This window comes from Agelaius tricolor, unplaced genomic scaffold (assembly GCF_023055355.1).
Source record: "Agelaius tricolor isolate 1412-34295 unplaced genomic scaffold, bAgeTri1.0.p SCAF_8, whole genome shotgun sequence".
NCBI classification, from domain to species: domain Eukaryota; kingdom Metazoa; phylum Chordata; class Aves; order Passeriformes; family Icteridae; genus Agelaius; species Agelaius tricolor.
In genome coordinates this window covers 5,027,791-5,042,759 of record NW_027269268.1, presented here as the reverse complement: position 1 = coordinate 5,042,759, position 14,969 = coordinate 5,027,791, and the positions used below count along the sequence as shown (strand labels likewise).

General features: G+C 37.2%; 1 protein-coding gene across 2 annotated transcripts in view; it reads right to left on the bottom strand.

Moving 5' to 3' along the window:
* The window catches only part of LRBA (LPS responsive beige-like anchor protein), a 370,517-nt gene that overhangs the window by 288,909 nt on the left and 66,639 nt on the right, over window positions 1–14,969 (bottom strand). The window contains exons 23-31 of one of the 2 annotated variants that reach the window (XM_071431464.1): window positions 7,952–8,977; window positions 7,416–7,505; window positions 6,974–7,149; window positions 5,627–5,780; window positions 5,030–5,210; window positions 3,631–3,758; window positions 3,206–3,313; window positions 621–792; window positions 44–482 (exon numbers count right to left, since the gene is read on the bottom strand). In XM_071431464.1, coding sequence (XP_071287565.1) covers window positions 44–482; window positions 621–792; window positions 3,206–3,313; window positions 3,631–3,758; window positions 5,030–5,210; window positions 5,627–5,780; window positions 6,974–7,149; window positions 7,416–7,505; window positions 7,952–8,977 — 2,474 coding nt within the window. The remainder of the gene's footprint in view (window positions 1–43; window positions 483–620; window positions 793–3,205; window positions 3,314–3,630; window positions 3,759–5,029; window positions 5,211–5,626; window positions 5,781–6,973; window positions 7,150–7,415; window positions 7,506–7,951; window positions 8,978–14,969) is intronic. The other variant, XM_071431465.1, reaches the window with a different exon arrangement.

Here is a 14,969-nt window from a genome sequence, read left to right as displayed (position 1 = left end):
TTTAGTAAAATCAAACTTTTAACTATTTCAGATGTTACATTACCTGTCAAAGGAATGGAACTGCACAGGCTGCTCAGCACCTCCATCACCAAGAACTCCAAGGAAGGTTGGTGGCAGAAGAGCAGCATCCACTGCACTGCCATCAGCTGGCGTGCTCACCAGGCTTCTCAAGATGTCCTTCACATTGACATTTTTTGCAGCTGGCACAGAACCCACAGATTTACTCTCTTCAGTTCCTGTCTCACTTCCGCCCTCCTGAGATTTATTGACTTCTAATGAGAGCGTGCACAGGACTTCACTGACGGCATCTGGGCCTGCACTAACACTCAGAGGTCCTGCTTCAGCAGCACCACTCAAACTGTTTGTTTGTGCTGGAGTTGATTCCTCCCCAAGACCAGAATCCCTTCTTTGCATAGATGCTGTATTTTCTGAATCTTCAGTAGAGGCTGAAGCACCAAGAGCAGCAAATGGTTTCTCCACAACTGTTCATACCAAAAGAAGAGAAAACACATTTTAAGGTCATGATTAATGGAGACGCATTCACAACATTGGTCCTAAAGAAGATTTCTAAAGCATTTTAAGCCAAGTTATTTCTTTTGGCAAAATAATTAACAGTTCACCTGCAGCAGGAGTTTCATTATTTTCATTTTCTGATTCCTTGAGTGACTGGCTTTGGTTTGGTGGTCGTCTTTCATTCTGGGGTTCCAGTATATCTCTGTATTTCGAAACCATGAGCACAGAAATAAAATATACAACAGCCAAAGCCAAAAACTGTGCCTGTTTACTATCCTCCTGTAAAAAACAGACACACACAGATTTTTGCATTACAATTTCAGCAACATGTTTATTTGTGAAGTATGCCCAGCACTACCATAAACATACCAAGAGGAAGCTGATATGTCAGCAATGGAAGAACAATATTCTCTAGTCACAGTTTGTCTCACCTATAAAGCTAAGGAATACAGCACTTGAATACAAGTGGCACCAATCCTTTCGTTTTTCATTTATTTGACAACTTTGGCTAAGGTTGTGTGTTTTGATTTCATGTTTCAAATTAGTGTAGGGTCTAGGGTCCACCTTATTCACGGGTGTTTCTTCTGTTATATTTCCTCAAAAATGCCAAGATATTAACAGCATTTGCAAGACAAGAATACTCTACATAACTGGAACATATTAATGAAGGAAAAGGAGCAAATTCCAGAACAAGCACCAAGGTTTTATTTCATTATCAGACAGTCCAGATGGATGTAATCTACTACATATAATTTAAACAAGAATTGACCAACATGCATTTGCATTACAGCTGGAATTTTATGAAGAGATTTTAGGAAAAACTTTGAAAACAAATCTTAATATGAACTATGCCAGGTTCCTCCCCAGGGTACTCAGTCACTCCTTGTGAAACAGAGGGAAACCTAGACATTAAGATTTAGTCTAAGCCTGTCCCTTATGGCTACCAAAGGAAATAAAGCTTCATACACTTTTGGGTCACAGGAGAATGGAGTATTTGGATCCTCACTTACTAATCAGTAAAAAATGAGTGTTTGGAGTTTTCTGCCCCTCATTCACATCAGGGCTCAGGTAACATTCAATTTTGTTGTCTGAGCAGTTGAAGAAACTAAGTTACACTATAAAGCTCATTCTATCATGATTGTAGTGCCCATCAAAGCTCCTTATCCCTTGAAGAACTCTTTAGTAAATTCTTCTGGGAGATATTTATGAGAAACTTTTTATTAAGAACAGGTAACATAGGTGGATCCTATCTGTTGCACTTAAAAAACAACCTATCTTCCCCTTGGCTTGACCCAAAATCTTAACTTTTACAGAATAATCACAGTGTGAGATTGAGGAAAGTCACCTACAATGGTAAGGATTATAAAGAATTTTCTTGCAAGATGAATATTAAGACAGTTTCTAACTGTACTTAATAAAGTGGTGATCCAGTGAATTAGAACTGACCCTTCCTTATTTTTTCAGCTGAGTTTGAAGAACTGCTTGAAATAAAGCTCATGTAACATTCTAAGTACTGCTACTGGTGGTTAAGTGGATTCCATCAGAGTTCCTGCTGTAGAACTCGTACATTCAAATTATGCCACTCCTGATTATAAGTGCTGAATACAATGTAAGAAACTGCATGCAAATATTTAGATGCAAGTGTAAACAGCTCAGACAAAAACTATTCCCAAACAGATCTTTCCAAGTCTAATTTTCCCACACAGCTCAACACTCTAGCTAAGAAGCAGAGCTATTGCACCATTTTATACTTATTAGGAAACAGAGAGTTTGATGGATTAAATATGCAAAAAAAAGCAGAGGTTGTGGGTGGGTATTGTTTTGATAGTTTGTTTTAAAGAAAAAGGTTCACAAAATGTGCTTGAAGGAATTCTTAGGATTACTTTAATTGCTACCAGTATGGAAGAGTCACTTCCTGTTACTCTCTTGCACACTGATACTGACGTAGGGGTTGAAAGAAGCTTGCTTCAATCAATAATTACTGTAAAGATAAAACTCAAAATCCTTCACTTTTCTGGACAGAAAAAAAAGTCACTGTATAAATCATTACACTGGCTAAACAGTCCAATTATTGTAAACTAAGTTGTGGTGTCCAGGCTTGTGGCCACCAATGACTCACAGCCATTATAGCTGCTGTATTTGCTTACAGAGGTGGTTTTTTTTAAGCAATCAATCTCAATTTCCTCAATATCAGCTACAAAGTTGCTGACACAGGGCAAAGATATTTTTAGTCAATTCAAGACTAAAAAATATATGCATGCTTACAGCACAGGCACACAAATTGGTTCCTCTGAGAGGAAGTAAAGGAATTAGAAATGACCTCTAATTTCTAATTAGTTAGAAGAATGTGACTTCTTCAAAACATACAAACATGTTTATGATACATAAATACCTTGTCTATGAACATATTTGTACTAAACACAACATAATTAATATACAACTGGCAGAATTCCACATAATCAATTCTTAGGAACACAAAGAGCCAGATCAGGAGACAGCTGGGTATCACCTCTCCCTCTTTCCAATCCCAAACACTACAACAGCTGCAGAGTATTGCAAGTTCCTAATTACTGCGAGCAGTATTCCCTTTTTGTACATCCAATTTAGCCAAACTCTGTAACAGAGAGGAAGCATTTAGCAAAAAGAGACAAGCAGAAATGCAGCTACAAAGAAAAGGACATTATTGACTTACTATATCTCTGAACACTACTGCTCGGAGGCGATTAATATCCATATCCTGCAGAAGTCTGTCATGGTCCCGTATTGGAGAAATGCCACCAGTCACAATGTCCACTGGACTCTATTAAAAAAAAACACAATTGTTTAAGATCCTGTGTTTAAAAGCATTTTACCAAGAATCACGAAGTGTTATAATCACCCACTGTGCATTGTACTGTCACAACTAGAGCAGAAAGATCAGATATGCATTTCATCTTTAAAGGAGAAAAAATCTGGTCATTTCTTGTGATAGAAAGACATTTAATTTCCAGCATTTGTACCACCCCACTTCAGGTCTGTTAAAATATCAGTGGCCCAGGTACAAATTTAAAAACTTATCCCTCTGTACAGACTAATCATTATTGACGTCTATGTTTCTGCATGTGGTCTTAAACTTGCCTTTGCTGCAGACTTTACTGATCCTATAAAGCCTTGCACTGCTTTTGGGTTCCTCCCAGTGTCTCCAATAGGCTTCATCTGGGCATGCTGCTGACACTCCAAGCAATTTCTTACTGCTACTGCACATACTTGAAGGGAAAAGAAACATTAAGAGTTATTCTGAGAAACAGTACTATTCTATAGTCCCTTACAGAAACGTATAACACAAATCTGTTTACCACTTACAACTAAAAAGTTGATGCACATCAGTAAAATACTTTGCTTCTGTAAGTTTTAGACAGTTGCAAACCAATGCTCAAAATTCTTTAATAATTTATAACTAATAATGAATGCTAAACTAATAGAACATATATGCTGTATCTAATGGATACTTCAAAGTGAGTATCCCTCACTGCAATTTTACCATGCATACAGCCACAGGGTGGGTAGGGTGAAGACAGCTAAATTTCACAAATTTGCAAGGGAGAAGACTAGTGATACACCAGTGAAACAAATAGCAACGTTTGCTTCACAATACTATGTTACTCTTGGACTAAATGTTCTGAAGTTACGCAACTGTTGGGGTTTTTTAGCTGCACATTTTTGCCCTGTTTCATCTTCTAATATTTATTTTCAAAGGAAAAAAGAACTACCCCACCTCTATACCTGTTTGCATCCCATAAATCTTGCTCTACCTGCACAAAGTTTTAATTGCCTAGAAAGGGAGAGGAAGGCTAGTTACTGTTGAGGTTCTGAGCTGCTCTGGCACTCATGCAAATCAAACTTTTCATTACAAGAAGTCTTACAGCATGCAACTAAGCATGCATTCTCTACTCCTGTATTAACTAGCATGAATTCTCTACTCCTCTATTAACTAGATCCTGCTATGATATGTTATCATTTTCAAAAGATTTGTTACTTTCTTAGGTAACCGATCATTTTTGCTCAATCCAATTTGAAGCAAGCGTACTGTAAATAATCGGATAAAATCATGGCCCAATTTGAACCCTTCAGAAATTTACACTTCTAGTTTTCACCATACCTTCATATACTGACCTTCAAGTGTTCAACCCCTTATCTAAGTATTGCCAAGTTTCACTTTTTTATATAGTACAAGATTACTTTTCTTAAAGCTGCTATATTCTCAGCCTTGATTATTTGGGGAACTTTGGCAAAAGAAATATCCTCATGGATAAAACGAAAACAGCCTACCAAACTTAATTTATATTATTTAAATTTTTAGAGAGGAATATGTATATATGCATTGCAGAATACAGTAAAACTGTAGAAGATCTTAATGTTTGATTACACTTAATCTTGATTTAACAAAACAATGGACAGGAGCAAAAATAAAGCTAACAGCTGCTAACTGCTTAGTAACTGCGAGGTCCTATCCTCATTAAGGGCTTTATTTGCTTACCCAGACGAAGACATTGTCGCAGAATTCCTCCAGATGACATATTTTTCTCAGACTCAATTTCAGTGAAACCAAGTGAGCTTGCAAAAATTAGCACATCCACAAGGTTGATTAATCTCTGGAGAAATGTTAAAGATGCTTCTACTGAAAGTCCTTGAGTTGGCTCAATATTCTCCAATTCATGCTACACAAAGAAAAATTGAAAGCAACATTTACTTCTTCACAAAGATAAGAAGTATCTTCTCCTGCACACTAAATGAAGAAAAATGTGTCCTGGAAGTCCACTATCAGTCACATTCAAAAGTAATAATTACTCATATTCTAGGAACAATCATTAGTATTGGGATTTAATCCCATTCCAGACCACTGTGGGGCAACAAAGGCAGGAAAATTTTTAATGTCTTCAGGCAAAGAAGGCAAGCACCTAATTTATCTTAAGGAAAAGTGTGGAGGTAGCAAAGAGAGGAAAGAGATGCCTGTGGAAACACCCCACCTGCATTTCCATTTCCCAAAAGGACAGATACAATAATTAATACACTCTATAAAGAAAGGCATCCTCCCACAAGTGAAGAATTTTTAAATGAAAATGGAATTTCTTACAGTAGCAGATGTGGCAGCAGAAAGCAATGGCAAGATACCACCACAGGCCATGATCATGTTGTCCATCACTTGAGAGATGAGGTGGATCGTGTTGTGCACAAACACCACATTGTCACTGCTATTCACAAAGTCCATCACAGTTTTTGTAGAATGGCTGTCCAAAAATTTTAAAAAAAAAGGGCATTCAGAATAGAGCCTTATTTTGGGATATTTAAAAAAAATTCTGTTTTCACAAAACTAAAACCAGACACTTAGCAGTGGGGAAGCAAATAACATATGACTTAAGGGTCAACTGGTGCATCACAATCTAAACCTAAAACAACATTTCTGTTCATAAACTGCTCAATATGACAGGTTGCTAAAAGCACCAAGATGATTGCTAACCCTCATTTGTATAAAGATACATTATAGGCTCGTCTATGACTGCTTGCTAGCAAGAGTCACTATATCAGGAAACAGAATAAAGTCTCCCGGAACAGTGGACTACATTTGAACTTACATCTTTGGAAAACTAAACCAAATTCTAAGGATTTCTCAGAGAAATTAAAATTAATCAACAAAGCACAAAAACTTAAGCAAAAACTTTCCAAAAGAGAGGATAAAATAGAAATATATTTTAGCTATATCTGATGATAACCAGATAGGTTAACTTAAACATATCCTAAAAATTATAGTCAGATAAAAATTCACTTCAGTTTGAATTGTTCGAATCACTTACCTACATCATTTCTTCACACTGACATTCCTTTTTAGCCGGTCAGAACACCGATATGGTTCAATTTAAATTTTACACTCATGACTACAAGCTAAAAATGGACCTCCCCCCTCTTATTTCAGTTATTAAACCTTAAAATTACATTGCAGAATTACTACTGTTTTCAAATATCTTGATGATTACAGTCCAGATCCCTGTTAGAAGTTAATCTTCAAATTAACATCTTTGGGTTCACAGAAACCTATCAAAGCAGCAGTGTGTGTAAATGCAGAAGCAAGACATACTATTTTGGATGTATTATCTTTCTTATCCACATTTAGATCAGAAGACACAGGCCCTTAAATACATTAGGAAAATTAAAATCTTAGTTGAATAAAAATCAACAGCAAGACTGCCACTGACTTATATGTAGCCAGGATTTCAGTCCAAACCTATGTGTTGGCCTTGAACCAATATACAGTTATGTCTGTAAAGAGTATTAAAAAAAAATCTGAGAATGATTTAGTGTAGGTCACAAAATAAGTCAGGCTATTGAATAATGAGTAAAACACCAGATGTCCATGAGTCTAAGTCAGTGAACCCCTTATAACTGAACCCAGTCTGGATCACTCCACACAAAGCACAGGATGTACCTTCTCCACATCTGAATATCTGTTTCTATGGAGAAGAGCAGGTCTGTGAGCAGGCGCTGGTGCATCAGGGACCACTTGAACTCGGGAATACGGAACACAGCTGACCTCGTGTCCCTCCTCTGCCCGTCCAACGGAGCAGCCAGCTCCTGTCCTGAGGAAACCTGCTGCCTTGAGGGCTGAATGCACCATTTGCAGACAAAAAAGAAAACAAAACACAAAACCCACACTCTGGTTATTAGTTCCCATGGCACACACTGAAATGCATCTAATAGACTAAGGATTTTGGATATCCAACAAGTCCAGACTGTGTACATAGTTCCAAATAAAGCTAAAACTATTAAACAAATGCTATTTAATGGATATATCAAAACTACAAACTAGGCTACAGCTGTACTACCACACCTGCCAGTCTAGGTATTCACAAGCAGCCACCCAACCTTACCAGGGGGGGAGAATATGTTGTTGTAGACAGTGGTTTTCCTCCCTTAAGGAAGAATGGTGCAGATTGAAGAGCATCCATTAGGAAGTATCTCTGCAGAAGGGAAGTACTCAGAGACATAACTATTTAACCATTAAAAGCTGGATTAGAAACTAAAGACTAGAGCTGGAGCACTGCAGCACACAACAGAAGCCCAGTCTTAATTTATATTTGTACAAAATGGTAGGATGACATGATGTAGTGACAAACCTATCAATTTTTATAGTTTAAAACAGCTGAGATTAAGTGTTCATCTAGCCAAATACCCAGTTTATATCAGCATTCATATGTGGATGTACAAAAATCTTGGAGAATTCTCAGTACACAAATTTTAAGAATAATGGCTATTTTAACCCAGGGTTAAAAGATTTTATAGATAACTCACAAAAATCACACACATTACATCCCCAGAATGGTTAAGTATGCTTTCTCAAAAAATTCATTAAATAGACCTTCCTTTTATTTTTAAGCTAGACAGATGAAGGACAGGTAGAATTTACCTCAGGCATGGATCTGGGGGGCAGAGGTGCTTCTAGATGTGTGTTAGCTTTCAACTCCAGTCTTTCTGTATCTGATGCAACACTGGAAACATCAAGCTTGGCAATTCTTTTATCAGAGGCTCCAGAGGGCTCTGCCACGGGTGCATTTGTGGTTTCCACAGTTGTTTTGGTTTCACTGGTAACTATATTTCCTTCCTTCAGCTTCTTTTTTCCTGCTGAATCTGGCTGAGTTACTACTTCTGGAACTGCAGAACTCACTGTCTCTGGCAAAGTCAGTTCTTGTTTCTTCTCATCCACACCTTCAGTACCCTCAGATTTTAAAAGCCCAGTTCCAGGTTGCTTCTCTGTTGTTTCTTCCTGCTTTGTTACTTTGCTTGCATTAGAATCACATTCCTTGTTCCTTTCTGCAAGCTCTTCTGAAGGCAAAGGCAAACTACTTTCATCTTTCAAATCAACAAAGTCATCTTCATCTTCCACCTCTACTGCTGATTTTTCCAGTCCTTCTGGACTTGTGGGAGTTCCTCCTTCCACAGGAGTTTGCATGGCTAAAGAAGCAGCAGTGACAGCAACTGTTTCTTCCACAAGCTCATCAGCTTTGCTAGAATCTTCAATTGCTTCAGCTATTCCAGTACTGATTTCTGAGACAGTGAGCTTTACTGTTTCTGGTTCTGGAGAAAATTCCACACAAGGCACTGCTTTTAAATCCTCTGTAGTACCCATATCCTCCCCCTCTAATTCCTCCTTATGATTAGACACTGAATGAGTTTGTTGGCCACAATCTGATGAGTTTTCTTTCTCTTTTTTTTCAGTTCTGCACTCTGTATCACCATCAGTAATGCAGGAAGGAGTAGCAGCATTTTCTTTTAACTCCAAAGACTGTTGTTTTCCCTTGGTTCCAGCTTCTTTGCTAATCCCAGAGATTGTTCTAATTGGTGTTGAAGAATGCACTCCACTCCCTTCACCTCCTTTCTCTTGGTACTCCTTGTACATTTGGGAAAGATTCTCTTTGTGCATTTCGAAAGTTACCTAAAAGAACAGAGTTTAAAGGACATTAAAAACTATATATTAATGACCGTTTTCTTGAAAAAAAAAAAAGAAAATCAAAATCAATGCTCAAATCACAAATTTATATTGGATCCTGTCCTTTTCATTAAAAAACCCTGCACATTAGCTATCACTTCAACTGACAGCAAGTTTTTATTACATGTACCCGTTTCTCCTGGCTAAAAGGAAGAAAGAAAAGCAAAGCCAATGTCAAAAAAACCCTAAATAGCCTGATCCAAAGGATATCCTAAGCATAAGATCCACAGAATTACTAGATTTGAAATCAATCTCTTTCTGAAGGGGGAGGCTGTGACAAGTAGCAGAGCTTTCATATCCTTTTAGCACCTTTAGTATGCTCAAAAATCCACAAAGATATATAAACTTTTGAAAATTTTACACTAAAAAGTACAATGTCACAAAGAGCACCTAACAAAGCCAGAATCCTGTGGATCCCCAAATGATATCTAAAATTCCCCAGAGGACATTTCCTTTGGCTATTCACCCTATCTCAGCCTGAGAACAGCTACACAAATGGATTAAAGTGAAAAGACTTCTCTACTCCTTAGCTGAAAATATTATTGTTGTTTCTATCTGGAATTTTAAAAAAAATCCAGATAGAAGAATTCTTTATATACACACTAATAAAACTCATTTGCCCAAATAAATAGCTGTGTTTTAAAACATAAAATACCACCAGCCTAACTTAAGTTTTTATTATATTGTTGTTCAATTTAGTCTATCCATACCTTTTCATTTAGATTTAGATTTATATTCCATAACACAAGTGTTTATTTATCTTTAAGCTCAGGTCTCAAAATTTTCCCAACATAAGCTCCACCTGAGGGTTGTTTTCTTTGAATCATTTTCGGTATCATAAACATTTTCCATAGGCAAAGCAGAGCAGTGCATTCCACTAAATATACAAACACACATTTTCTTATTCTCTTACATACTCAGCTCATTCATTTGGATCTCATCTAAAAATTCAAGAAATGATTAGTCAGTGGGAATATTTTCCCTTAAGACGACACAGAGGAGTGAAAAAATAATTTTTCAGATTAAAAATATACTAGAAATTACAGCTAACAAATCAGAGATAAGCAAAGACAGAGCAAAGACAAAAATTATTTTTGGCAGGTTCTGATGTCAATATTTAGCCTTTTAACATACTATTTTCTCCATCAATCAAGTATATTCAAGCACTACAGGAGCAATGCACTATTTTAACATGACCTGAACCACATTATTCATTCAAGTTGATTTAATTGAAATTTTAGTGTCTAGAAACAGAAGTGGGATATCTCACTCTGCTTGTTAAAAAAAAAAAAAGAGTCTGCACATACTAGCTTTCATTCATTCAGTTCTGTACAAAAAATAAAGTGTGTATGATTACAACTGATTGAAAGTTCATCCAAACATAACGGATCCATAATTTATTTAATTCTAGGGTTTTGCTAAAAAGACCATGTGGGGGGGCATTATTACTTTGGAAATACTTTCTGAATTGTACCACAATCAGAATGTCGAAGGCAACACAAAATAGATCATGCTAATAAGCTGCTCCTTGCACTTTTCACTTATTTTCCAAAATATGATTAGACAAAGCTGCTACTTCAGGTCTAATCACTACTTTTCTGAAGAAGGAACCTTAACAACTTGAACTTATCTTTAGCTAACTTTCCCTCTTCTCTCTCTCCCTGTTGCTTCCCGCATTTCCAAAGCTACTAAAAAGCTTTGTTCCAGCAAGTACTACAGAGACATTTAACAAATGAAAATGGCATTGCTTGATTTTAGCAAAACTTACACGCACTTCCCAGAAAGCACACTGCCCCACAATATTTAACAGTGTGAACATCTGTATTTCCATGCATCATTCCAGTGTAAATCTCATTAAACTCATATGTAGGAGTAAAAGCTACAAAGTTTATAGCTTCTCACTTTCTATGAACACAGACTGCAGGGCTGCCAACTACTTTTGGAGAAATGGGCAGTCAGCTGTATCTCAGTTGGTACAACCTGAGACCTACCCTTTCACTGCAATACTTTTCATCTAGTGTGCTACCAAGCCCTATCCCCTCAACAAAAACCTATTGCAGATTCCAGTTTTTCCTTAGCAGCCAAATTGATCATCTGGTTCACAGCCTTAAATCAATTTTGCTTGAAAATAAGTCAAAATCTGTTCTCCATGAGTCAGGATTTTAAGCTTGCTTTTTACTCTTCTCCCTCCCCTCAGAATCCTGAACTCCACCATCTCATGGTCACTGCAGCCAAGGCTGTCTCTGACCTCCACGTTTCCAACCATGCTGGAATTTATGGTATAGGGAATATGGTATGGTCAACATCACAAACACAATGCATGGTACAGGGATGCAATACCATTTCACAACCAATTGCATCTGAAATCTGGAACAATGCTTTGGAAGACAATACAGAGCAATACTGAAAATGAAACTGTGCGCCACAGGATTTTTAATTGTTACCAAAAAGAAATAGAAACAAAGACCAGCAAGAAGGTCAATACTGACAATTTGTCTTCACAGATGGGTAATGTAAACTTATGAACAAATAAATCCAAGCAAAATCTGATAAGAATCTACACTGATTTCAGAACAATGCAAGAAACTCTAATGAGAAACACTAGTGAAGAAAATTAGGCAGTAGGGAGCTAAAGAAAAACATCACTCCCCAAAAAAATCCAAAAGCTACTCAAAGAGGATGGCAATTTCTACTTTGACCATAACCATCAACAAGAATTCATGTTACAATGTATTGTTACATGCACCTTCTATTGCATGATGTGGCATTTATGAAGGACACAAGTACACAAAGCCAAACTATTCATACAAAACAAAACACCTAAGTTTAACAAAATCAGTACCAACAAAAATGCAAAATTAAGTAGAAATTATGATTACTAAAAGCAAGTGCACAGAGTACATAAAGGTATTAAAGATTAAACATTAGGATCTGCAGGCACACAACAATTTATAAAACAACTTCTACCTTGAAGAACCTTAAATGTACATAAGCATTTTTTATTTTCCTTAAGGCATTTGCAACTGTAAAGCTGATAATACAAAATTAATTACCAGAAATTGTTCTAAATTAGTGAGCTAAAAGGCCAATCATTAATCTTCACCATCATTTGATGGTTAATCCATAGCTGTCTGCAATGCTTGGAATGCATCTCTACGCACCACCAGTTGAAGACACTTGTGAGCTAATAACTGCAGCATTTGCCTTTGCCATTAATTTTAGCTTAATTTGACATCCAACATTTACTAATTACCAAGGAGAAAAATTAGCATACAGCAATGAGAAAGGGTAAGATGATTGACATTTGCATTAAAGAACTTTGAGAAAATATTGTAACTATACATTAAGATTTTTTGCCTTTTCTTTCCATTTTCAGGTGGGTAATTTCATAGAGTAGAGAGAGGAAAGGAATATCTTGCCAGACAGGTCAGACAATTCCTCATAGAGTCTGCTCAGTGCAAACCAGCTCCTGTGCTGGTTTAAATAAACTCTTCATAATAAATGAATAAACTCTTCATAATTCCAAAAAGCATCACAACTTTTTGAATCCTAAATAGGATTTTATTGACCTGCTTTTTCCATTTCTCCTCTACTAACACTAACTGTTTCATAAGTGTAATCCAATCTCCAAACACAAACAGGCCTGTTTAGACAGGAGACACCATAATCAGAGATATCAAAACTAATTTTCAACTCAGCACAGGAAAAGATACAAAGGTACTGTGTGCACCACACACTGAGTTACAGTCTGTAACCCACTGACTTAAGGAGTCTCTGGGCTATTTCTGAGTGGTTCACAGATGAAAGCTAAGCAAGTTAAAATATACTTTGCAGGATAACAGCTTTCTAAAGGAGGAGTCTAAACTTCCACCAGAAACACATTCAGAGATGTACAAGGTGCGGGGAAACCACTGTTCCAAGATGGTTTCATGTTCCTGTATCTTGCATTTTCACCTAAGTAGCAAGAGTTCCACCTTTTTTTTTCCTCATCTTGAGAAAAAAAAATAATTTCTAGAATTAGAAAGCAAGTACTAGTCAATGTAATTCATAAAAGTCTGCTTTTCTGGGAGAGAATTTTATGTATGTCGACAGCATTTTACCCCAAGTCAAGGTACAGCTTACTGTTACATCATCATACAACAACAAATTCAAACTGCATATTGAACATGTATTAGCTCATTTTCACTAAGGAAACTATCACTTTTAATAAGTTTAAATTGCAAGACATGAGCACACATTATCATCTCAAGGTATGTATTTTCTCACTATCTCAATCCCTGCCACCATTCCTACAAGTTTAAGGGACTGTCAAACCCTATCTGTTTGATATTTGATATTTAGCTATTAACAAAAATATTCTGTAACTAAATTCAGCATTGATCACTCCATTGTTGCAATGCCCAGCAACAGGTTTTATGCACTTCTCACTTCTGCCATCGTTTTCCAGTATCTCCATATATTGTTGGCAGCCCTAAAGCAAAGATTCCACATCCATCATTTCAAAGAATGGCCAGGAGACCTAATTCAGGCCCCACAATGTGAACAGAGGTAGCTGCAATTATGGAGGAGGATTGCTTCAAACTGCAGCAACAGCAAAGAAATCCACTAACAATTCCTGAGGCTGCAGACACACATCCCATCTTCCGTGCTTTTTTTATCCCAAGTCATAGAGATGGGATTCCTCTCTCTCCTCAAGTCTTCTTTACTTAGGAAGATTATTTCAGAGCTACTTGCATCTTCATACACCAGATCGCTCTGCTGTTAATGTTTCCGTAATTCTTCGTTTTGAGAGCTCTGACACTTAGCAGCAAATCTCTATCACACTCTTCTTTTAAGGCTTCTCTGCAGCTTTATAAATTCTCAGTTTACCTTGCTCCCTTCTATTCTATCCCCATTTCTTTCAGTTTGGATTACTCAAATGTTAGCATCTTGCTTTATTCATGACATTGCACTCCCTCAAGCCAAGTGAATAATGAGATGGAGGAGCTCCCCATTAACATACACACTGCATGTGTAAGAGCCCATCACTGGCACACATCTCTGCCTGCTGAACAATGAAAATACTTTCTTCTCCCTCCAGCTATTGGTTAGAAAAGGCTTCCCACACATCTACTAGAAAAGAAGCTGTAAAAAGGAAACACCTCATAAAGGAGAGGGACTGCATCATCACAACTCATTTGTGCTGGGGGTGCACAGCTCTAAAGAAGGCTGCACATTACTATCTCCAAGCTCCTTCTGCTCTCCATAACTCAGATGACAAGCTGAGAATCATTTCTATAGAATGAAGCAATATTTATTAAAAATAACTATTTACACCATTAGACTGAATATAATATTGAATGATTTCAAGGGTACTCACAGCTTTGCTTCATTGACATATTGGGCACGGCACAAGTGACAACCAAAAACTGGCAGTGGTACAATGGCCTCTGGGCCAGGAACCTCTGCTTCCCCTCAGGGCAATGCAGATACACTTTTCAGAGGACTGAAGAACACCTGAAGCCTCCAAATTTCCCTGGAGCTGAAGATCTCTGCTGTGGGAGACACCCTCCTGCCCTCATGACAGGGATAAAAATCAGACAAAAGAGTCCTAAGCAAATCCTCGATGCCAACAGGATTTGGATTCCAGATTCCAATGGCCTCTCACCCTCTAAAACTACTGAGCCACATTCACTTCTCTGCAACTTAATTTTTTAATTGCCACCATATTTTAATCCCTCCACCACCTAATCTCTGCAGCTTTTGCCAGTTTTCCCTCATCAAACAGTGATGAAAGCCAGGCAAACATAGCACACATAAATGCTCTGGGCTTTTTTTCTCCTCCCTTAAATTAAATGAGGAGGGCACAAAAGAATATGTAAATTTACTTAACAGTCACAAGGTTTATTACAACTGTACTTTAGACTGAAAACTGACAATTGGATAGAAATACACTGTA